We start from the raw sequence: 19,632 nt of genomic DNA, 5'->3' as shown, positions 1-19,632 counted from the left end.
CTCTGCTTTATCTCAACCATAATATCTAAGCTTGTCAGAAACCTCTTTATTCTGTGCTGGATCAGCCCAAAGATGTTACAGAATCAGAGGCGTACGGGCACAGCAAGTACAGTACTGCATGAAAATAAAAAAATAGGGTTATTGTTTTCTTTTGGTTCACTCTTGTTGGTGGCAAGAGGAAGGAAAAATAAGAAACAGAAGTAATATGGCACACACAGACACTAAGACCTGATTTGAGAGACAAACAGAATGAGAAAAAAGTGATAAAGACTGGTGCCTCATTCCTGTAGAACCAGCAAATCTTAATACTTAACAACACAAGTATTCAATATAATTTGTTGCATGCACAGAAACAAGTATTTAAAAAAGTTAAAAGCCTGACCTATCTATTGTATGGGTACAATGCAAGGGCGAATGTTACATGATAACATGAATTAAGTGAGAAAAGCTAGAGCTCCAATTGTGTTCCTGTCTTCCTCAGTCTCCGGCAAAAAATAAGTCTTGTATTTAGTTCCTGTGGTCTTTAATGCATTCTAAAGCCTCTCCATGTTCCGTGAGTCAGTCCTCAGTGGTGAGAGCATCCACAGCCTCCAGGAGGTGCAGCGTAAGGCTGTACTGGGCATGGTTCTCTGGTAGGATTTCAATCAGGCGTCCAACCAGCCGGCTGGTTTGGACCAAAGGGACGAGGGGGCACCGCAGCTCACTAGGATCCTGCACCACAGATGATTACATCCCACACATTGTTAAACACATACAGTATGTCAAGATGTTAAACAGGCCTTTTAATGTGTAACCATTTAGCTTTGAATCAGTATTAAGCAGCCAAACCCTAATATAATAATACTTGAAGTTTATTAATCCCACATTGGGGAAATTAATCTCTGCATTTTGACCCATTTCCTGGGAAAGAAGTGGTTGCTAATGTGAAGTGTCACCAGGTGTGGCTCAAGGACACCTGGTGCCTGAGGACCTTTTTTCTGAGAATTTGTAGCTCAAAGTCTCAAAAGTTTGAGATGTTGGTGCAGTGCTGAGTGTCTCACCATAGCTTTAAGCCATGTGCAGAGGGTTGGGGGCAGACGGGCCAGTAGCTCCATTGCAGCCTGTGTCTGGCTCTGGCTGTGAAGCAGTGAGTAGCTCAGCCTCTGTCCGGTCAGCACCAGCAACTGGGAGCCCAGCACGTCCTTATCTTCTACTTCCAGCATTACCTACAGGACATATATGAAACCACGCAGGAGAGGTGAGCAGTCATAACTGTGCGCGCTAGCAGAAAAAAGTTTTCACAGCAGTAGCGCTGTTCTAGTTGCAGCAAAGAAACTACAAAATTGAGTGCTAACCTCCTCAGCCTGAAGGTCCAGTCCCTGGTTGTAAAGCTCACAGACGAGGTGTCGTCGCAGGATATCAGGGTTGAGCTGCAGCAAGGAGCCCAGCTCCAGACACAGTGATGGCCACCAGTCAGCCTTTGGGTCACTAGAAGCTAAAATTAGGGAGCCACTGTCAGAGGGTAGGGTGGATGTATCATCTATAGCTTGAACCCAACTAGTCAGTGCTCGCAGAAGGAACTGAGGCAGAGAAAACATGTGGGAAACAGATTAGTCAAAAATGATGAATTTCATCTCAGCCTCAGTATTTTAGACCTCATCTTACCTCTTGTCGTAGTGAGACAAGGCCTGGATCTATGTCTCCACTGGGCATCAGCTGGATTGATGTGAGATCTCTGAAGAAGGCATTCTTACCCTGGATAACAAATATAAATTTGGGTGCACAAGTAAATAAAAAACATAAAAAAGAGCACTTTTGGTGTCTTCTACAAGCACTGATGTTCATCCATGGGTGGGTAGAAGGTGGTACCACAGAATTTTATGTCACTCATTTTTAGTAGTAGTAAAGGATGGACTTTACTACTGTAATGCTATGTAGCCTGTCTTCTCACCTTGTTGTCAAACAGGCTGAGGGGTTTCACTTTCAGATTGAAGGTCATAGCAGCATGTAGAAGGGAGCCTAACAAGCAGTGGTGCTGGACCAAGGGGTAGTGGACTCCTCTTTGCTCCAGTGCGAGTTCAGCTATGGAGGCAGGGCCTTCTGCCCCACACCACACCTCCTCCACAGACAGCTCTGGGGCTGGAACCTCCTCCACGGCTGAATCTGCCTGTGGGATTGAGAAAAGAAAAAAATAGAAAGGGAAAAAAATTGTTTGGCTCATGTGCTTAATGATGGAAGTTTAGTTTTGTATTTTGCAGCAATACTACTATTAGCCGTACTAACACTGATGTGATGTTAGTAAGTCAGTAGTAGTAGCCGTAGTAGTAATAGTAGTAGTATATCAGTATTAAAGGTTGTAGCAATAATACTTGATTGAAGTTGATTTGCACCATAAACACTATAAAGCTTCAAAATTCTCTAAAGTTTTCATCTGAAATTTCACAAGAAATTTAGAGAAACTGAATTGATTGGCCACACCTTACTAACCATGCTCTGTGTCGGATGTATGTGAGGTATCATTCTCCATGCTTCCTTCAGGAAACCTTTTACTTACATAGTAACTTATAAAAGACAAGGGACACCGATTTTTATGCAATACTTCAGTCACCTCCATGAGGATCTGCAGCAGCTGGACGCAGCAGCCGAGGAAAGACGTCATGGCTTTGTCTCCCATACCAACATCCTGCACATTAATAAGAAGACCAGATGTTTATTCTTTGCACCCAAACCAAATCATCAAGGACTAATGACGTTATACTCTAGGTTTTTTCCTCAATGATCCCATTTCAGAATGGCTATTTAGAGACATGCTTACCCGTCGACATAACCGATCTTTGGGTGCTTTCCCCACCTAGAAAATGAATTGAAATAGCTCATCACAAACTTAACAAGGACTCCACAGGTACACAGACACACTAAACGCTATGTCAGTTACCTTCTCCATGAGAAATGCTGCTGCTGAAAACCGCTTGACAATGAATGTGCTCCACATCATTGTACATATACCTGTAGGAAAGAGTCAGAGGAGCCCATTATATACTTCAGACTGTGGTTGTGTTAATAACATGACATTTTCACTTAGATGGTGCACTGCATCTTAGCTAGTACCTTTGTATACTCTAGCATAAAATTTAAAATTAATCTTCTACAAATATACGTAGATAAAAAAATACATTTTTATTTTATATACACATTAAAAGCCACTAACCCAGTTGAATATGTGGACTGGAGACCAGCTTCAGATGTTCCACAGCCCAGCACAAGTATCGACCCTCCTAGGAAGAAGCAGAAGCAGATATGATATGTTTAAAAACAAAAAGACTGCTTCTGTGCCATCCAGTTCAATAGTGCTGAAATGAAAATGTAGTAAACAAACAAATCTTAAAACATTTTTGGCTGTTGTGGTCCTGGTTGTGTATATGTCCACCTCGGGGCCTTTGTTCCACTGCACCACATATTCCCAGCAGCAGTGGGCGAAGAGCAGGTCAGGTGAGAGAGAATGTGGGAACCGCTGGCACAATGCTACCAAGAGCTCTGGAAAGCACAGTGGGCTGTGTTCATTTCTCACGGTATTACACTACTTAAACATTCTGGGTAACAGAGCACGGAGCCTGAAAGCCATTTTTTCCTCACCTGCTGTTCTATATGCATTATTTTGGCTCTTCTCTTTCTCTTCCTCACCTCCTTGTAGTTCCTCATCCTTTAGTTTGCCATCTGCTTCTTTGTCTTCTGATTTTTGGAGGACAGCCTTTAGTCGCTCAGGGTCCAAGTTGTGCCTGAACACCCACTTTGAGACACTATCAGCAATGCCACCTGTAAATATAAAACTTGAGGTAAAAAAACTAAAATAAAAATAAGAATACAAGTTTAATGCAGCCACAACTAGAACATATATAATAAAAAGGGGACAAAAGGGATCAAAATAGCAATAAGTGAATAAGAATATAATAGAGGTTATTATGTGCAGCCTACCTGTGCCTCCCTCCAAAAGGGATTTGATGGAACACTGTGCTACAGGGGTCCCTGCTGCCCCCTGAGGAGGAGCTACCAGCAACAGAGTCTGCAGCACCAGCACATCCTCCAGTTGGCGAACACATACCACCCACTGCTCCAGCTCAAGGGACACTGCCTCCCACTCTGACTGCAGCTGCCATATACAATAAAAAGCTTGTATTTGAAGCCTTAATATTAGACAATATTATGCTTAGTACTGAGAATAATTGCTTTAGTGCTGGATAACTAAAAGAGAGAGGTTTCATCCACCTGGCTGTCAGCCCGGCTGGTGATGCTGACTTTAGCGGCTCGGTGGGCAACAAAGGAAGCAAGTAGAGCAGCAGCAGCATTGTGGGACTGGATGCACATGGAGCGAACCTGTTGCCACCATGGGGAGATTGACTGAGGGTCCCATGACTCCTCCACTGCTCCTGAAAAGAGAAAGAACACGTTTTAGTGATGGTGAAGATGAACTGATGAGCTGAAACAAAATCCAAGCTAACACAACAGAGTCAAGATTACTAACCTTTCATGTTGCTAAGGGTGATAAGTAATGTGTGTAGGTTTTTCACAGCTTCATCTGTTTTCTGTAGTACTGCCTTCTCCCTTTGCAACCACAAGCTCAGCAGCAAACACTGGCAGGAAAGAAACAAGACATGAGTCCACAAGACTTTTTCTACCACTGCTTTCTTACTACATCTATCAGTCCTTTTGTATAACTCAGGGTTTGGCAACCTGCAGCTTGGGAGCTGCATGCGGCTCTTTCATCATTATACTGCAGCTTCGTGTGGCTTGTAAAGTAAATTAAAGTAAACTGAAGTGCATTTTTGTGTTGGTTCTTTTTTAAATTGTAGTTCTAAATTGGAAGATTATTGTCATCTTGAAATATTAAAATAAAATTATATTTAAATATTTTCCGATGGTCAAAATCGCATCGTAGTCGCTGCAGCTGTCGCGGTCCTCCGATTCACCTCCTTGCCGGTGTACAAGCCTAACATGGACACACTGCTGTGTTCCTGTTCCTCGCTGTGCTACTCTCTTCGTGTCCCTCATGCATCCTCAGGTGTGTGGCTCTTTGGGTGTTAAAGGCTGACGACCCTGGTCTAACTCACCAGTAGCTGCTGTGGACAGATGCCAGCCTGCTGTAGTGTATCACAGACTTTTTGGATTGGGCTTTTTCCACACAGACACCCCCAGAACAGAAAGTTACCTGCAAAAATTGCAGAAGAGCAAAGTCTGTTTCATGTGGATTTAATTTTACATTGTTGTTAAGTGTGTGGGAGATCAGTTGTGGAGTCTGTGTCCACTTGTGTTGACCTAATATCCATTTGGCGGCATGCTCCATCTGTGGTAGTGCTGATTGGAGTTGAGGCTCAGAGTGAGTGATATTAATCATCGTCTTTAGACGTCATAGCATACACCATATGCCAGACATTCCCTGACTCATCACTAGATTGACCATGCACATGATCTGCACCACAGTTTTTCCAAGCTCTTTTGTGCCTGTGCTCATGTGCATTATCTGTGACGGGAAAAGCTATGGCAAACCGGGCAGTTCTGGGGACCTCCGGTAAATGTAAATTAATTACATAGAAAAACAATATTAACATACGTAACTGGTTTAGTTTAGTCTTGATGATCATTCTGTGAAAGGCTGTCAACTAATGTGAAGTGTGCATTTATCATATCATCATTTATGCTGGTACTGCACAAACATAGTAAATATTGCCCATCCCTACACAGTCGAATCTCCATCCGGGGAAAGTAGTTGTTGGCATAGAATGTGTCAACAATTTTTGCCCATACCTAGCTGATTCCATTCAGTTTCAGACCTCCGGGTGACTTTTAGAGCCCCATGTTCTTCCCACTCCATCTGAGCGAGGAAGATGTGAGCAGGGAGGGGTGAGTCATGGGAGTCCTGGGCAAAAGAAACACTGGGCCTTGAGGTGAGCTGGGCATAACGTTGTAAGGTAGGGGCGACACGACACAATTCAACTTCTATGTCTTTTAGGGAGTCCTGCACAGTGGGAAAACAGAAAAAGTCATATGCTACCATGTAATGTACCCATTACCATTAATGAGCTATTGTTGTTTGAGTGTGTGCTTACATTTTCTGAGCAGGATTCTATGTCTGCACCAGAGTGCAGCTGCTGGATGTCAGTATAGACTTGAAGCAGCTTCAGCTGAGAACAGCAGAGCTGGAGTAAAGTGGTATCCACTTCATTAGAGTCTGTGAAACAATCCACCATAAATAAAGATGAGAAAAAACAGTTTCATATGTGCAGGTCTTTTTACTGACACTTTACCTTCTTGTTTCAGATCATCATATAAGGTGGATGTGATGCTGATAAGGCAAGAGATGGGAGCGTTTTTATGTGACAGCAGAGACTCCAGAGCCTAATAGGGAGCATAAAGATGACAGTTAAATAGTAAACCGGTGCCTTGTGCACATCTATTAAATGTGTACTGATCTTTCATGATACCTGCTTCTTTATGCTAGGGTGCCTGATATCCAGCAGCACACTTTTGCCTTCATTCTCAAACATATCTGCATAGAAAAGTAAGTTAGCACACTGAGAAACAGCATTTACTATACTTATAACTTCATCACATGCCATTTTTTTGTATGTCTTACCAGGTGACACCTCTCTGCTCTTCAGCATAGCGGTCAGTCTCTTTAACAGGTGCATATCTTTGGCCCGCTCACTTTTTTTGTCACTAAATTTAAAAACATGAATAAGATGGTGTTAGGATAATTTATTGGTTGGCATTAGTACAAGGACAACTTAAAACAGGCATGCCCAACTGATTCCCAAATTTTCTAAACCTCCCTGCACCAGCTCCTACTGATTACCTTAACCAGGTGTGTTCAGTCAATGAACACCTGGAAATTTCATGTAAATTATGAAACAGTTACTAGGCAACTGTTACATAATTAAAGAGCAACAATTTACTAGATTACTGAATATTCCTTCTCTTCAACAGTGAACAGAGAACTGGCTACTGGGTAACCTGGACCAGGTGGTTACGTTTGTTTTCTTTGAAGAGCGTCAAGTTAGCTCAATGTTCAGTTTAAGCTATTTGGTTCATGACTATAGCTCCTCACATGAAAGGGTATCTTAGAATCTTAGAATTAAAAATGGTAATCTTCTGAAAGATTCCTTAATATACTGTACGAGTGTTACTTTGTTGGCACACCAACCTGAGGGCAAGGTGAAAAGGGATGTTCACTGTCCTCAATGCTCCTGTGATGGGGTCCAGGAGACAGACCTGCTGAGTGTGGAGCTGCCAGCCCTGACTGGTCACACTGTTCACCCCCATTAGACGGTAGCCGGCATAAAGCAACCTAGAGGTTCACACGCAGTTTGTCTGTCAGTCATTGCTTCTGTGATGTGTCAAAAGCATGCATTATGTTTGTATAAAAAGCTTCATGCCTGCAGTGTTTGCCCACAGTGAAAGCACCAACTCGAGGCCCCTGCTGCATCGCCCAAACCTCCAAGATTCCCCTGCGAGGAGCATAGATGACCAGAAACAGAGCATGACGACTGGGGTGGAAAGCAGAGACAGACGACTGCCAATTACTTCGCTCCTCTGGGACCTGCAGCCATGCCAGCTGGGCGTCTCGGTAACCTGCAGTTAAATCACATTGGAGAATAGTCATTTTGAAAGCTATTGACTTCACCCCTCGCTACGTTGGCTTCACCTTTCCACATGCGGATGGCGATCCCTCTAGCAAGGTCCAGTAGTGTGACTCGGCCAAAGTCATCCGTCACTCCAGCTAGTGTGTTGCAAGGGGAAAGACAGATGGATTCACCATGGCGACGAGAGTCTGGAAGACCAAATCTGCATGGGAGGTCAATTGAGTTCAATTGAGTTCACTTTTATAGGACCAATTCCCAACAAAAGTCATGTCAAGGCACTTCACAGGGTAGTTTAAAACCATACAGAAAATACACAATTACATGGTGCACGAATTAAAAGTCATGATACCTTATTCCTAAAGGTGTAGCAGGCTCCACCTTTGGCTTCTGTTTCTGAGCAACCTCCTCTTCATTTTTGTTCTTGTTCCATCCTAGCCACCCACTGAGATAAACGGAGGAAGATAGAAAAAATTTGCCACCTGGATTTAATTAAACAAATAGGTACGAGCTTCCTATTGAAAAATTACTGCATTACTGCATTATCTTTCAGCTGGTTATTTTACTTCAACCCTTAAACAACCATGTCAAAAGACACATCCCATGGTCGTGGAAAGATGTTCGTCTGTTTGAGAACGGTCAAATCATTGGCATGCATCAAGCAGAGCAAACATCTAAGGACAGTCAGAAACTACTAAATTGGGTTAAGAACTGTTCAAGGCATTATTAAAAACTTGAAGGATAGTGAGGACCCATCGTCTTTGAGGAAGAAATGTGAACGGTGATTAAATAAAAGTGACATTGCAGAAGCTTATCGAAACAAAGCTACAGCAAATGCATGCCGTAATCAAAGCTAAAGGCAGTGTAACGTAATATTGGTGTGTTTTTTTTGGCGATGACTTTTTTTTGACCAGGCAGTGTATATTCATTCTATACTTGAAGAGACACAAATCAATAAAGCAACTACTTTCCTGTATGGACTACATTTAAAGTACTGGCAGGGCTGCTTTATGGTGTTCCAGTTATAGCAGCGGTACAGATTTAAGATAAAAAAAAATGTATTAATCCCAGAGGGCAATTATTTTGCACATTTTCATCGCTGTCACAGTTGAAGGTACACACCAGATGGTAGGGAGGTTAAAAATAAGAATGCCAAGAAATCTACGCACTCACAACTAATTAACTTAAGTTTTATAATACATGTTATTGCCTGGATGAAAAAAAACCCTTACAAAGAGGAAGGCGTTCTGCGGAGCACCTAATACTGAAGGTGTCTGGACTGCAGGTTGGAGACGATTGTCTGTATGACGTCACACGCCACAGCAGCGTTCGTGAAATCGGGATGTAAACAGCGATGAGTCTGGAAATTTTCTGGGTAAATAATATAGACGCAGGCCCACGGGCAGCAGTTCAATGTCAGGGCTGCAGATCCGCTCTTTGACCGTCACATGTCCAGGATGGCACCACTTATGGTTAATAAAAATGGCAACCCCCCCCCTGCTTCTTCCTAGTCCTCAAAGCTCACGGCGCTGAACCCCTCAATGTTAATGCAGCCAGGTCTCCGTGAAACACACCAAACTGCAATCAGCAAAGACTTTCTCCTCTCCTACTAGAGCTGTCAGTTCGTCCATTTTATTATGCAGAGACTTCACGTTGTCCATAATCAGCGAAGGGAGACGCGGTTTGAATCGTCTCACCTCTGCGCACTGCCTTACTTTGGTCTTTGTTCCCTCCACGAACCTCTTTGCCTCCTATGCATCCCCTCGTTTTTCTCCTTTTTTCTTTGGGAAAGCTTGACGTTTTTGGCGAAGTCTTATGGAGTTAAATTAGGGTCACATTAGATTTGTGCGTGCGTAAACCGATCTGTGCGTGCGTAAAGCAATTTGTGCTTGCGTAACCAGATTTGTTCTCAGGGCCTGGCCAAGTTTGCGCCCTAGGCGAGATCAGGATTTTGTGCCCTCTACTCACCCCCCTTGTAGACTGTACTTGTAGACTCAGTGAGGCTATACCATGCCTACATTTGGGATGTTAAAATTACACACAAATCGTGGCTAAATTTACAGGTAAAATAACGTGACCTTAATTTGCCTCCACGCTCTGATTGGCTAATGAACAAGGAAGTTGGCGCAGTCCTTTGACGTGGCACAGTCACAGAAATCTCCACAAGCAGCAATAAGCTAGTCCACTGATGACTTGAATTATATTTAATAATCAGACAGACATGACAACTCATATTCATGTGTATAATGTGTGACGTTACTCTCGTCATTTGCGGAGGTGATGCAGTTGTGCACGTAAACTGGTGTTTCTATCATACGTTAATGTAGCATGTTAGCCGACAGGCTATTAGCAATGCATGCTATGTTATGATGCAGCTGGAGTTAAGGTGGGTTTGTTCTAGTAACGCTACCGTTGTGATTCTGTGTGATCGTTTGTCAGACCACAATAAACACGTTTACTTTAACAATGCTTTTAAACAGCCTGATATGTAATGCAGTCGTTACAGGCTTAGACTTCAGTGCAGGATCTTGGTGCTTCAACCGTCAGCTGAGATCTGCACCGCTCTGACTCTGCTTTGCTTAACCCACAGTTTACTTAGGAGCTGACGGCGCCTGCTGGCTTACCTGTTAGAGTGCGCTTTCAGCGACAGAATAATCTGTGGATGAAGCGCATGGTTTACATTACATAACCCTAACAGGTAGGTAACATTAGGCGCTTTATCTACAGATTACTTTGTTGCTACCCGGTGGCTAACGTCAACTGGTGTTCTATATGAAAGAGTGACCGTGGTAACTGGCGACCGACTGCCGGTGGGTTGTTTTACCTGGTGACATTGTGTTAGCTGTCCCTGTCAATGCCTTGGTTTACGTTACCTCTGTTAGAGCGTGCGCTCTCCATGACAGAGTAATCTATGGACGGATCGTAGCGTTTAACTTTTTTTTTAACGATCGGGAGCATCTTGTCCTTTACCGAAGCAGCTGTTACCTGCCAGCAGGCGCTGTTAGCGCCTAAGTAAACTGTGGGTCAAGCAAAGCAGAGATTGGTTTAGGCACGCACATATCGGGTTTCGCATCTGGCTACACACACGCGCATCTGGTTACGCACACAAGCATCTTGTAGCAATCCACGTCTGGACTGAGGTAACCTGACCTACATGTGAACTTAACTCCCTCCTTTGAAGAGCCCCTACGTCCCTTTCAGTCCCCAGAGATAAGGGACCCTGAATCTTTCTCCACAACAGGAGACTGGCTTCTATCACCACAGGCACCAATTGACGCCAACATCTCAAATGTCCATATCAAAGAACCATGAGTCCACTTTGTTGATCTACCTGTAAATCCCTCAGGATTCTACCTCTGCTTATCATGCCAAAAGGACAGGCTGTCACATTTATCACCAAGAAGCTGTCTCTCCCAGAACTGGGACCACCAGCCATAAAATGTGGAATGTGCTCATCAAGACAACGAGAGACTTCATTTGGACACAGGTTCTGGTTCAGATGCACCAGAACTTTCAACTTCCATGAAACTATGCCATTGTATTCTGTGGACAAAATGTTTTGATTTGATATTAGATTGGTTTCTGTGTGATGTTCAATGCCTGATCTACAGATTTGCCAGGAAATTCCTAAAGTTACAAAGGGACTTCCACATATCACCATGCTTTCCTTTGTGTGTAGGCACAAAGTTGAAATAGAGAGAGTCACCTTCTTTACTTATTTTAATCTGTGCAACATACACATAGACTATGTCCACCAGCTACAATTAGGTATCCTCATTATTGTATTACATTTTTAAGTGTTACAATTGTTTAATTAGTAACGTCCAGATTAGGTCATTTATAATTTGATTTTACTTGCATTTATTATTCGTGTATGACAAGACCAGTCATGATGAATAACATTACATTTGTTACAGCGTTTTAAGGGACCACATATAAGACCTTAATATTCTATGCATTTAATATTGCTGTTTAACCATTCTGACTTCTCTGCTTATTTGAGTGTCAAAGTGATCGTTACACGTGTATTGTATTATGGTGTGATGGAACTTTGAGCTTGATGAAAAGAGGAAAGCTTAGTTATCCCAGATTTAGGAGCGATCCAAATCCAATAGTTTGATTCCTGATCTGAAGAGGCGGAACTCTTCACCACTGGTTGAAGTCATTTCTCCGCCCTGCAGTGACCACTGCCCCAGAGGTATTTAAACCAGTGACACCCTAGGCGAATCGGATTTCCCTCTATCTTCAAACTTCTTTCACTTTTCCTTTTTGCGTCGCATTACTTTTCTTTAATTTTCCTTTGTTTTCAAATTTTGTAAACCTAAGTTAAACTTAGAAACACGAACGAACAACGATTTTTGTAACGTTAGAAAGTCATCATGAACCTCCGCGAAACTGAAACTATCACAACCAGTCCTTAATTGACTCGCTATTTTTGATCGAACTAGTTAAATTAGATTCCAGCCCGTTTGCTTTTTGGGCTGGTTTAAGTAGCGCCGACGCTTTGCAACACCTTGGAAGTCCAGCCCGGCTGACTGTTACTTCGCTGACCCCGAGCCGTCATCATCACCGCAGGCGACGATTCCTGGCTCAGAGGCCGTGGCACCTGGACCAGAGAGGGCACGTCTGCTCAACCGAACCGGTAACGGGAGACGCTGCACAGCGGCCGACAGCTCTAAGCTAAGGCAAGACGAACATCTCTAATCCTCTGAGAATTCTGGTGTTTCTCAAAGCGCTAAAATTGAACATTCCAAATTCATTAGTTGTCCTTAGATTTGAACTAGTTAGAGACAAATACTCTTTTCTCTTGATCAAAGCCATCACACACTCAGGTCTTGACCATTCTTTGGGTTTTCACTCATTGATTCATTCACTGTTCATCATCTCATTCTGATCGTTCTCTCATTTTCTGTTCTGTTTATTTGAGTATTTCCATATTATGTTATTCATATATCCAGTAGTGTTAGATTAATAAAACGTTAAAAGGAATCTGGTTTTGTGTGCATTGTTCTTCAGATTTAAGCAGAGGTCACTGAACCGCGACAAGAATGCATGGCATAAGAGACTGATTTGGTTTTATCACAAGAAAGTTGTTATTGTTATATTATACGCTGGCTAGATTGATACAAGCGTGGTTTCAGCTTTAAAACAAACCTGGTGCCCCAACTTCGAGGAATATTAATGTTTCTGCATTAATATCAAACTATTAATAATTTGAATCCGCTACAATCTGGTTACGTACGCACAAATCTGGCTACGCACACACGCATCTGGTTACGCACACACGCATCTGGTTACGCACACACGCATCTGGTTACGCACACACGCATCTGGCTACGCACACACGCATCTGGTTACGCACACACGCATCTGGCTACGCACACACGCATCTGGCTACGCACACACGCATCTGGTTACGCACACACGCATCTGGTTACGCACACGCGCATCTGGCTTCGCACACGCGCATCTGGCTACGCACACACGCATCTGGCTACGCACACACGCATCTGGCTACGCACACACGCATCTGGCTACGCACACACGCATCTGGCTACGCACACACGCATCTGGCTACGCACACACGCATCTGGCTACGCACACACGCATCTGGCTACGCACGCACAGATCGGTTTATGCACGCACAAATCTAATGTGACCCTAATTTGGCTCCATAGAGTCATGTACTTTGCTGCCGTTCTTAGTGAGATCAGCTGACCATGGGTGTGTAAAAAAAAAAAAAAAAAAGTTTGCTTGCCGGGTCTCCAGTGCACCGGCGTTACTGTCGAACAACATGATCAGATGCACATGCAGAAGGTAAAAAGTAAGGAAAATACAGAAAAGACAGAACGGTGTTGCAGCAAGACTCACAACTGTATACTGACATTCTGTCCCCAACCATGCATTCTTTGCACCACGCACATTTCATTCATGTTTTTCGCTTTTGAATACCACCTATATCAATTTCTTATATATTAAGAGAAGCATTGTTTTACTTACACGCAAACATACGTGCAAGCACGTAGACACGTACACACACATACACAAACACACATCACGTCACCTGGCAACACTGAAGAGAGCAGAAGTAAGTTTACTGGCTACGGCCAAAGCCACATGGGAAAGGAGAGGCTGTGAGCTTCCCTACAAACAGAAGGAGAAAAAATTAAGTTCTTGAAAGGTCATACAATAAATTGGAACATAAAGGTTGGCACTCACCTCTACAGCATAGTAGAAGCCTGTGTAGGGACCCCCTCCTACAGTGATATACTGGCTCATGGCAGGGGGGCTGCCCTTGACTGAAGCATTAAACCCACCCAAGATAGAGGCATTCTTCATCTGGTCAAACACACATAGTGTCATAACACCTAAACATAAAGAAAATTAACACAAACACAAAAACAGGCAGGTTAAAAAAAGGTGTCAGGATAATTTTTTTTATTAATAATTAAAAAAACATTAATATAGGGCTGCAACTAATGATTACTTTGATAATCGATTAATCTGTCAATTTTTTTGGATTAACCGGACAAAAGAAATTTAAAATTATTTGATGTTTTGCTCAATAGAAATACCTTTGGATTTTTTAAAACTAAATTTAGATTTTAAACTCTTTAAATCTCAAACAAAACACAAAATCCAGCGTTTGAATAATAAAACTTCAATATACAAAATATAAATAAGCAAAGCAAGCACAGAGTTTTGTTGTGAAGATCTGCAGCAGCTCCCGTCAACCTGACCGTGAGAGAAAACCCAAAAAGACTCTGGGGAACATGTAAACAGATGCTCCTTCTGGCTCTGAGGTAACGGTGACAACCACTAAAAGCCATGTCGTCATATGTTAATGCTGCTGTTACATTTAGGTGTGCACTGTTTAAGTTGCGCTGTTCTGTGGTGGCGCCGTTCTTCACTATGTAGTGAACGAGATGATGCACAGCCAGCTGACGCTTGCGGCAGAACAGATTAAGTAACAAAGTAACTTTTAACACAGCAGCATTCAATGATAATCGCCTGACTAATCGATAACGGCAAATAATTATCGATCAATTTCTGTCATCGATTATTATCGATTCAAATAAAAAAATATATTTTACCATAAAATACTTTTATTACAGAAACGGACTTTTACCAACGCTACTGTGGTCCACGATGGTGTCCATGTCCTGAAGACCCCACTTCTTATAGGCCAAGGGAGGGGGTTGTATTGTGTCACTACCTGCTGCTGCCGCTGGACGGACATGGACACAAAGAGCAGATAAATATATAAAAAAAAAAACAAATACTATAAAATTACTGCTTTGCTGGTTAATTTAAGTAAGTAAAAATACTAAAGGTTGAGATATAGTAGGTTACTGAAGATTACTGAAAAGATACTCAGAGTATCAAGTATAAGTATTTGCTTGGTTGCTAATCACCTACAAGCTCCAAAAAGGTATTGCGTTTGCATATTGCTTAGTGTTTCTGTAGAGGCTGAATGCACCATAGCAAACTGTAAGTGAAAACCCACTGCAACAACACCAAATACCTTGAAGAACCCTCCAGATACACACACACATATGCTATAAACGTTACCTCTTGCCACTTGGTTCCTGCAAGCTCGTAGAGACTGAAAAAGGCTAAAGCCATCAATGGTGACAAGAGCAGCAGGGTAGAGGATACTCAACTCTTCATGCTGCAGTAGGATGAAATGAGCAAACAGGTTTGCTTACATACGCGCGGTAAGAGACAAACAAACAACATATTCAATTGTAATTCAACATAATTCTCATCCGCAGCCCTGACAGCCATGTTCCGTCTTTCCATTACCTGCTCAGTTACTCCAGGATGGCGAGGGATCTCATATGTGCGACACTTAAGTCTCAAAACAGGATCCTCATGCAGCAGCTGGGCCAGAAGCAGAACGCCGCTCTAATGAAACATCAATTAATGTTTTATTTAAAATTTAAACCTAGATTCAAAACCACCCTGACTATAGAGAGACTCTACTAAATGATTTTCTGGTTCTTTTTTTTGCAGATTATTTGTCTTTCACTACAATGTTTGTAGAACTATTGTAGATGCAAAGACAATCTTTTATTTGTGGTGAATAATGCTAAAGAATTGGACCTTGGTGCTCAATAAGGTGTCTGTAATTTTTTATTTCTACAATCTCTGTAGATTGTCCACACTGCCCGTCTCAAAGTGTGCATTTCCACCCTGGTTGAAAACATGCGCAGTTGATTGCCACACCCCTTTGCGGAAGCATGCAGTTTAGTGTCTAGCTTGCTAATGGACCATCAATGGCCCATTAACAGCTCATTAACAGTCAAAACAAACACCACCCGGCTGGGGGTGAATGGACCTCATGGTTCTCGCTGGAGAGTCTCACACTGTACCTGAGCCCACACAAAACCTTGGAACACAGAGATAGCTGCTTAGCTCTCTGTGATAAACGCTATGCTGCAGCTCCAGCTCCAATTGGGTGTGCGTCGGAAATACTGTTTAGGTATTCTGCGTTTGTCTGGACAGTGCCACAGGTGGTTCTGTAAGTGTTTGTTGAGGATTTGGCATAGTAAACTGTGGAACTATGACACAAATCGTGCTTAGACAGGATTGGCTAAAGTAGCAAAATTTTAAAAAAGTAGCAAGTGCACTTTTTACACACCCCGTGTGGCTTAACATGATCCAGAGAGCTATAGAAATGTACAAGAATCCCCCAAAAGTGGATCTTGCGGGCACCTTTAACGTTAATCAAGTACCTCTGTGTAGAAGCGGACGTAGCCTGAGCTGAAACCCACTACTACACATGTCCAGTCTGGTCGCCCTGTGGAGCTCCTGCAAAACACACCCAACCACGTGTCTACAAATATATTTCACTTCTCCACAGACTTCTTTTCTATAATCCATATAGGAAGCATTTCTTACCTCTTTTGGCTTGCAAGGGGGATACAGATACAGCTATTCACACACTCTCTAGAGAGAGACAAACATAAAATGCAAGATAAGTATAGTTTTTGTGGGAGAGAGTTTTCCGTTTTGTTCCTGTTATTGAACTGTGATTATGTATATTCATATGTTTCAATCTGGATTTCTGTTCTTTTTCTTGAATTCTCTGATCTTGGCTTAGTAGGTGTCTTGTATGGGTTGTCCCTAACTATACTGCTTCCCATTATCATTAATTCCCACAATAACAAAACTGTTTCTCACCCTTCTTCAGTGCTGAGGATTCCGGTCCAAGAAACATCAAGAGTCATCTCCTCTCTGCCACTGTCATCTGTATGCCACTTAGCTGGAATCATCAATAAAAGTAAAGTGTGTACTTAACGAGAGTAGCATACATCTTTGAATGTCTCACCTGAAAGAAAAACTGCCTTCTGTTCACGAGCAACCACTAGCAGATCTGAGCAGGGAGACAGGGACACAGCACAGTCCTGAAGCCAAGGTCCACTCTGCCCTCTTGTGTCTTCCTCCACCTGCAGTACACAGAGGAAAATCAGTAAGAAGGGATATGAGCACAATATTCATAATGTAGGGTAAAATGAGATCACAAAAATTACAAAAGGGAAAACAGACCACTGTTGCTGAAGTGGCTTTTCCTTCGTTGTACTCTCCACTATCCCATGCTGACTCCCAGTCAGAAGTGTCCCAAGACAGCTCATTATCTGTTGTAAAATAAGCCAAGAAAGAAGGGAACGCAATTTTAATTGGATCAAGCTTGTCAGGTCACAAAGACGAGAGGCACTAATCCAGTAGTTGGGACTTCTTCATCTGTCTTGGCTTTCAAAGGTGCATAACTTGGATAGTTATATATCCAACAAACAGCAAGGGTGAATACAAGTTAATCTTATACAGGGATGTGAAGTTAATTAACTTAAACAATTTATGATAGAGTACATTACTGCTATAGCAATGCAAACATCATTGCAATCACTAGGAATTTATTTAGGGAAACTAGGCAATCCGAATGAGAGAAAACAAGAAGAACTGAGGACGGTTGTGCCCCTGGGTAATAACCTAAAACCTTGAAGAGTAAGTGGAAGAAAAAAGACAGAATTCAAATCCTGCTGGGATGTGGTGCATTTCTAAAGGGACTATTTACCTCGAGGTGAGGTGATGACATATTCTTTGCATCCATACAGTAGTATCAAGTCACAGTGTGTCCATGTGCTTAATGTACGACAACGTGTGCTGAAGATCTAACAAGTGGTATAATGATCATATAATATATATGGTACAATGAAGATACATGTTAGGTGTTGCCCCTCCTCTTCCATAAAACCTCATATTTCTGCAACATTACATTTTGTATAATGTCAGTCACTTTACTCAACTCATGGCATTAAGAACTTGTTCTAAGGACAACTGCTTGACACCGGGTTACGCTGTCGTGAATGATGCAGTATTTTGAAGATAGACATCTGCCCTGGGTCACAAAAGCGTGATACCTGTTTGATTCTTCTCTTCGTTTGGTTCAGTTTTGTGGCTGTGGAACAAGTAGTCTCGGACCGTTTTCAGCTCTTGAAGACGACAAAACTCCAATAGGCTGCAGGACATTTCTCTCCCGTCCTGCCAGGTGCCAAATACACAGGGAATCAGCCAGCTAGCCTTTTGCTAACAGCCCAGCTGTGGGAGACCGACGGAAGTTAAGCGCCTTTTAGGTCTTTTTATCGTGAAAACTTTATGACAAGCTGTTCTGAAACGTAGTATCTCTTATTTTTAAAAAAGTCACCTACAAATATAACATTACAAGTCCGTTGCTCTTATTTTTCTCAACATTTGCAGTTCCCACCCTAATCCTGGAGCGTTGATGACATATCGTTAGCGCAACATTGGTTTACTTCCGGGTCAAAGCTTTGTGCAGATTTTCAAAATAAAAGAATGATAATAGTAATGAAAATTAAAACCCCAGATAAGTTAAAGTATATCACAGACAATTTTATACGATTTTAATGACTTATTAAGAAATGTATAACTTACTAAATTGCGGTATTTGTATCAATACTGTAAAATATAAATACTGTACATTAATTGTTTCACCAGAGAGCAGCAGAGGGACAGTTTTATGCAAATTGGGGATTTTGTGGCTCTTGTTTCACTTCTAAAGGAAAATGAAAGCATTTAAATGGAGTTTAATTCATCAGCTCACATAGGATGTAATGGTTAATGCTGTTTTTAACTATCTCACATGAGGATTTATTTACTGTAGACCATGTTAACTTTGGTCTTTGGAAGAGCTACATTGTGAACCTTATGTAATACAAATGTGTGTTATCTTTGCCTATATAAGAATAAATATGTGGACCTCAGTTCAAAAGTTGGACAAATCAAATCAAAACAAATCTGATTAATGCAGTGTAATGAATCAATTTTTTGTTTCAACAAATTAGTGATTTATGTCATGCACTCATTATAGAGCTACCCAACATGTACAGTATGTATTGCATGAAATGGAGATTCTTGTCCACATACTGTTTACAGCTATGTTTATAGCAGTATCCATAAATCCCTACCCTTATTCTGCTATGAAGGGTATTTACTGTACTGCCTAATGTAGGAGTCGAATGAAGAGTCATGGTGACTAATTTTATATGTAGTAACTACCTTTTAAAGTATACAGCCTTTGTATTGTATGGGCTATGGGTATTGAGTCTAGGCAGTGTGAATTTATTTGGATAGGACTATGGCCCTTTAAACATAATAACAGCAATTATTTAAGTATTTTAAGTTGCTACAGATTTAAAATTTGTTTTAGATTTTTGTAGTTGCTTTTAATTTTTCTGAATTTTCCCCTAAAACATATGCCCACAAACAACAACACAAAATGCAAGCATCATTGCCTGTATTATTTTAACAATATTTTTTAATAAAATTCTGCTAATTAGTTACATTAAGCAGAGTATCCTGTTTGAAATCTTTACACATTTCACATATATTCTAAAGAGCTGCGAGTCCCTAAAACACAGTTCAGTGTGAATGTTCCCAGGGGCAGAATATTGCGTGCTTTGACAGTGCTCATGTAATTCATGAACTCTGTTGACCTAAC

At 41.8% G+C, this 19,632-nt stretch overlaps 1 protein-coding gene across 13 annotated transcripts; it reads right to left on the bottom strand.

Annotated features, from left to right (window-relative positions):
• Positions 1-26: 26 nt before the first annotated feature.
• Positions 27-18,446, bottom strand: rab3gap2 (RAB3 GTPase activating protein subunit 2 (non-catalytic)). Of its 13 annotated transcripts, none has more exons than XM_055505436.1 (36): positions 18,323-18,446; positions 18,035-18,155; positions 17,163-17,251; positions 16,945-17,062; positions 16,797-16,878; positions 16,515-16,562; positions 16,349-16,424; positions 15,417-15,518; positions 15,183-15,282; positions 14,734-14,838; positions 13,830-13,978; positions 13,675-13,754; positions 7,963-8,055; positions 7,676-7,815; positions 7,407-7,602; positions 7,175-7,318; positions 6,608-6,690; positions 6,456-6,520; positions 6,279-6,369; positions 6,081-6,202; positions 5,779-5,989; positions 5,085-5,182; positions 4,499-4,607; positions 4,243-4,403; positions 3,952-4,126; positions 3,613-3,792; positions 3,368-3,513; positions 3,188-3,254; positions 2,915-2,985; positions 2,795-2,830; positions 2,534-2,662; positions 1,931-2,146; positions 1,645-1,734; positions 1,335-1,559; positions 1,041-1,205; positions 27-711 (listed from the first exon to the last, which is right to left on the bottom strand). In XM_055505436.1, the coding sequence occupies exons 2-36, from the start codon at positions 18,141-18,143 to the stop codon at positions 559-561; spliced, it is 4,224 nt and encodes a 1,407-aa protein (XP_055361411.1). In that variant the 5' UTR covers positions 18,144-18,155; positions 18,323-18,446; the 3' UTR covers positions 27-558. The 13 variants fall into 13 exon arrangements, with proteins under 13 accessions (XP_055361411.1, XP_055361410.1, XP_055361416.1 ...); XM_055505435.1 differs by having other exon boundaries at positions 18,035-18,212; positions 18,323-18,443; XM_055505441.1 differs by having other exon boundaries at positions 3,661-3,792; positions 18,035-18,427.
• Between the last annotated feature and the right edge of the window lie 1,186 nt (positions 18,447-19,632).

The sequence above is a fragment of the Betta splendens genome, chromosome 22 (genome assembly GCF_900634795.4).
Source record: "Betta splendens chromosome 22, fBetSpl5.4, whole genome shotgun sequence".
In the NCBI taxonomy this organism is placed as follows: Eukaryota; Metazoa; Chordata; class Actinopteri; order Anabantiformes; family Osphronemidae; genus Betta; species Betta splendens.
This window is presented reverse-complemented; position numbering and strand designations above follow the sequence as displayed.

What these genes read in the sequence shown, in the direction of transcription:
- rab3gap2 (XM_055505436.1), bottom strand. Translation starts at nt 18,143, where the DNA reads ATGTCCTGCAGCCTATTGGAGTTTTGTCGTCTTCAAGAGCTGAAAACG. An exon ending in AAGCCACTTCAGCAACAGTG is followed by an intron (nt 17,063 to 17,162) that starts GTCTGTTTTCCC and finishes TGTGTACTGCAG; the next exon opens with GTGGAGGAAGACACAAGAGG. An exon ending in ACGTCCGCTTCTACACAGAG is followed by an intron (nt 15,519 to 16,348) that starts GTACTTGATTAA and finishes ATGTTTCATTAG; the next exon opens with AGCGGCGTTCTGCTTCTGGC.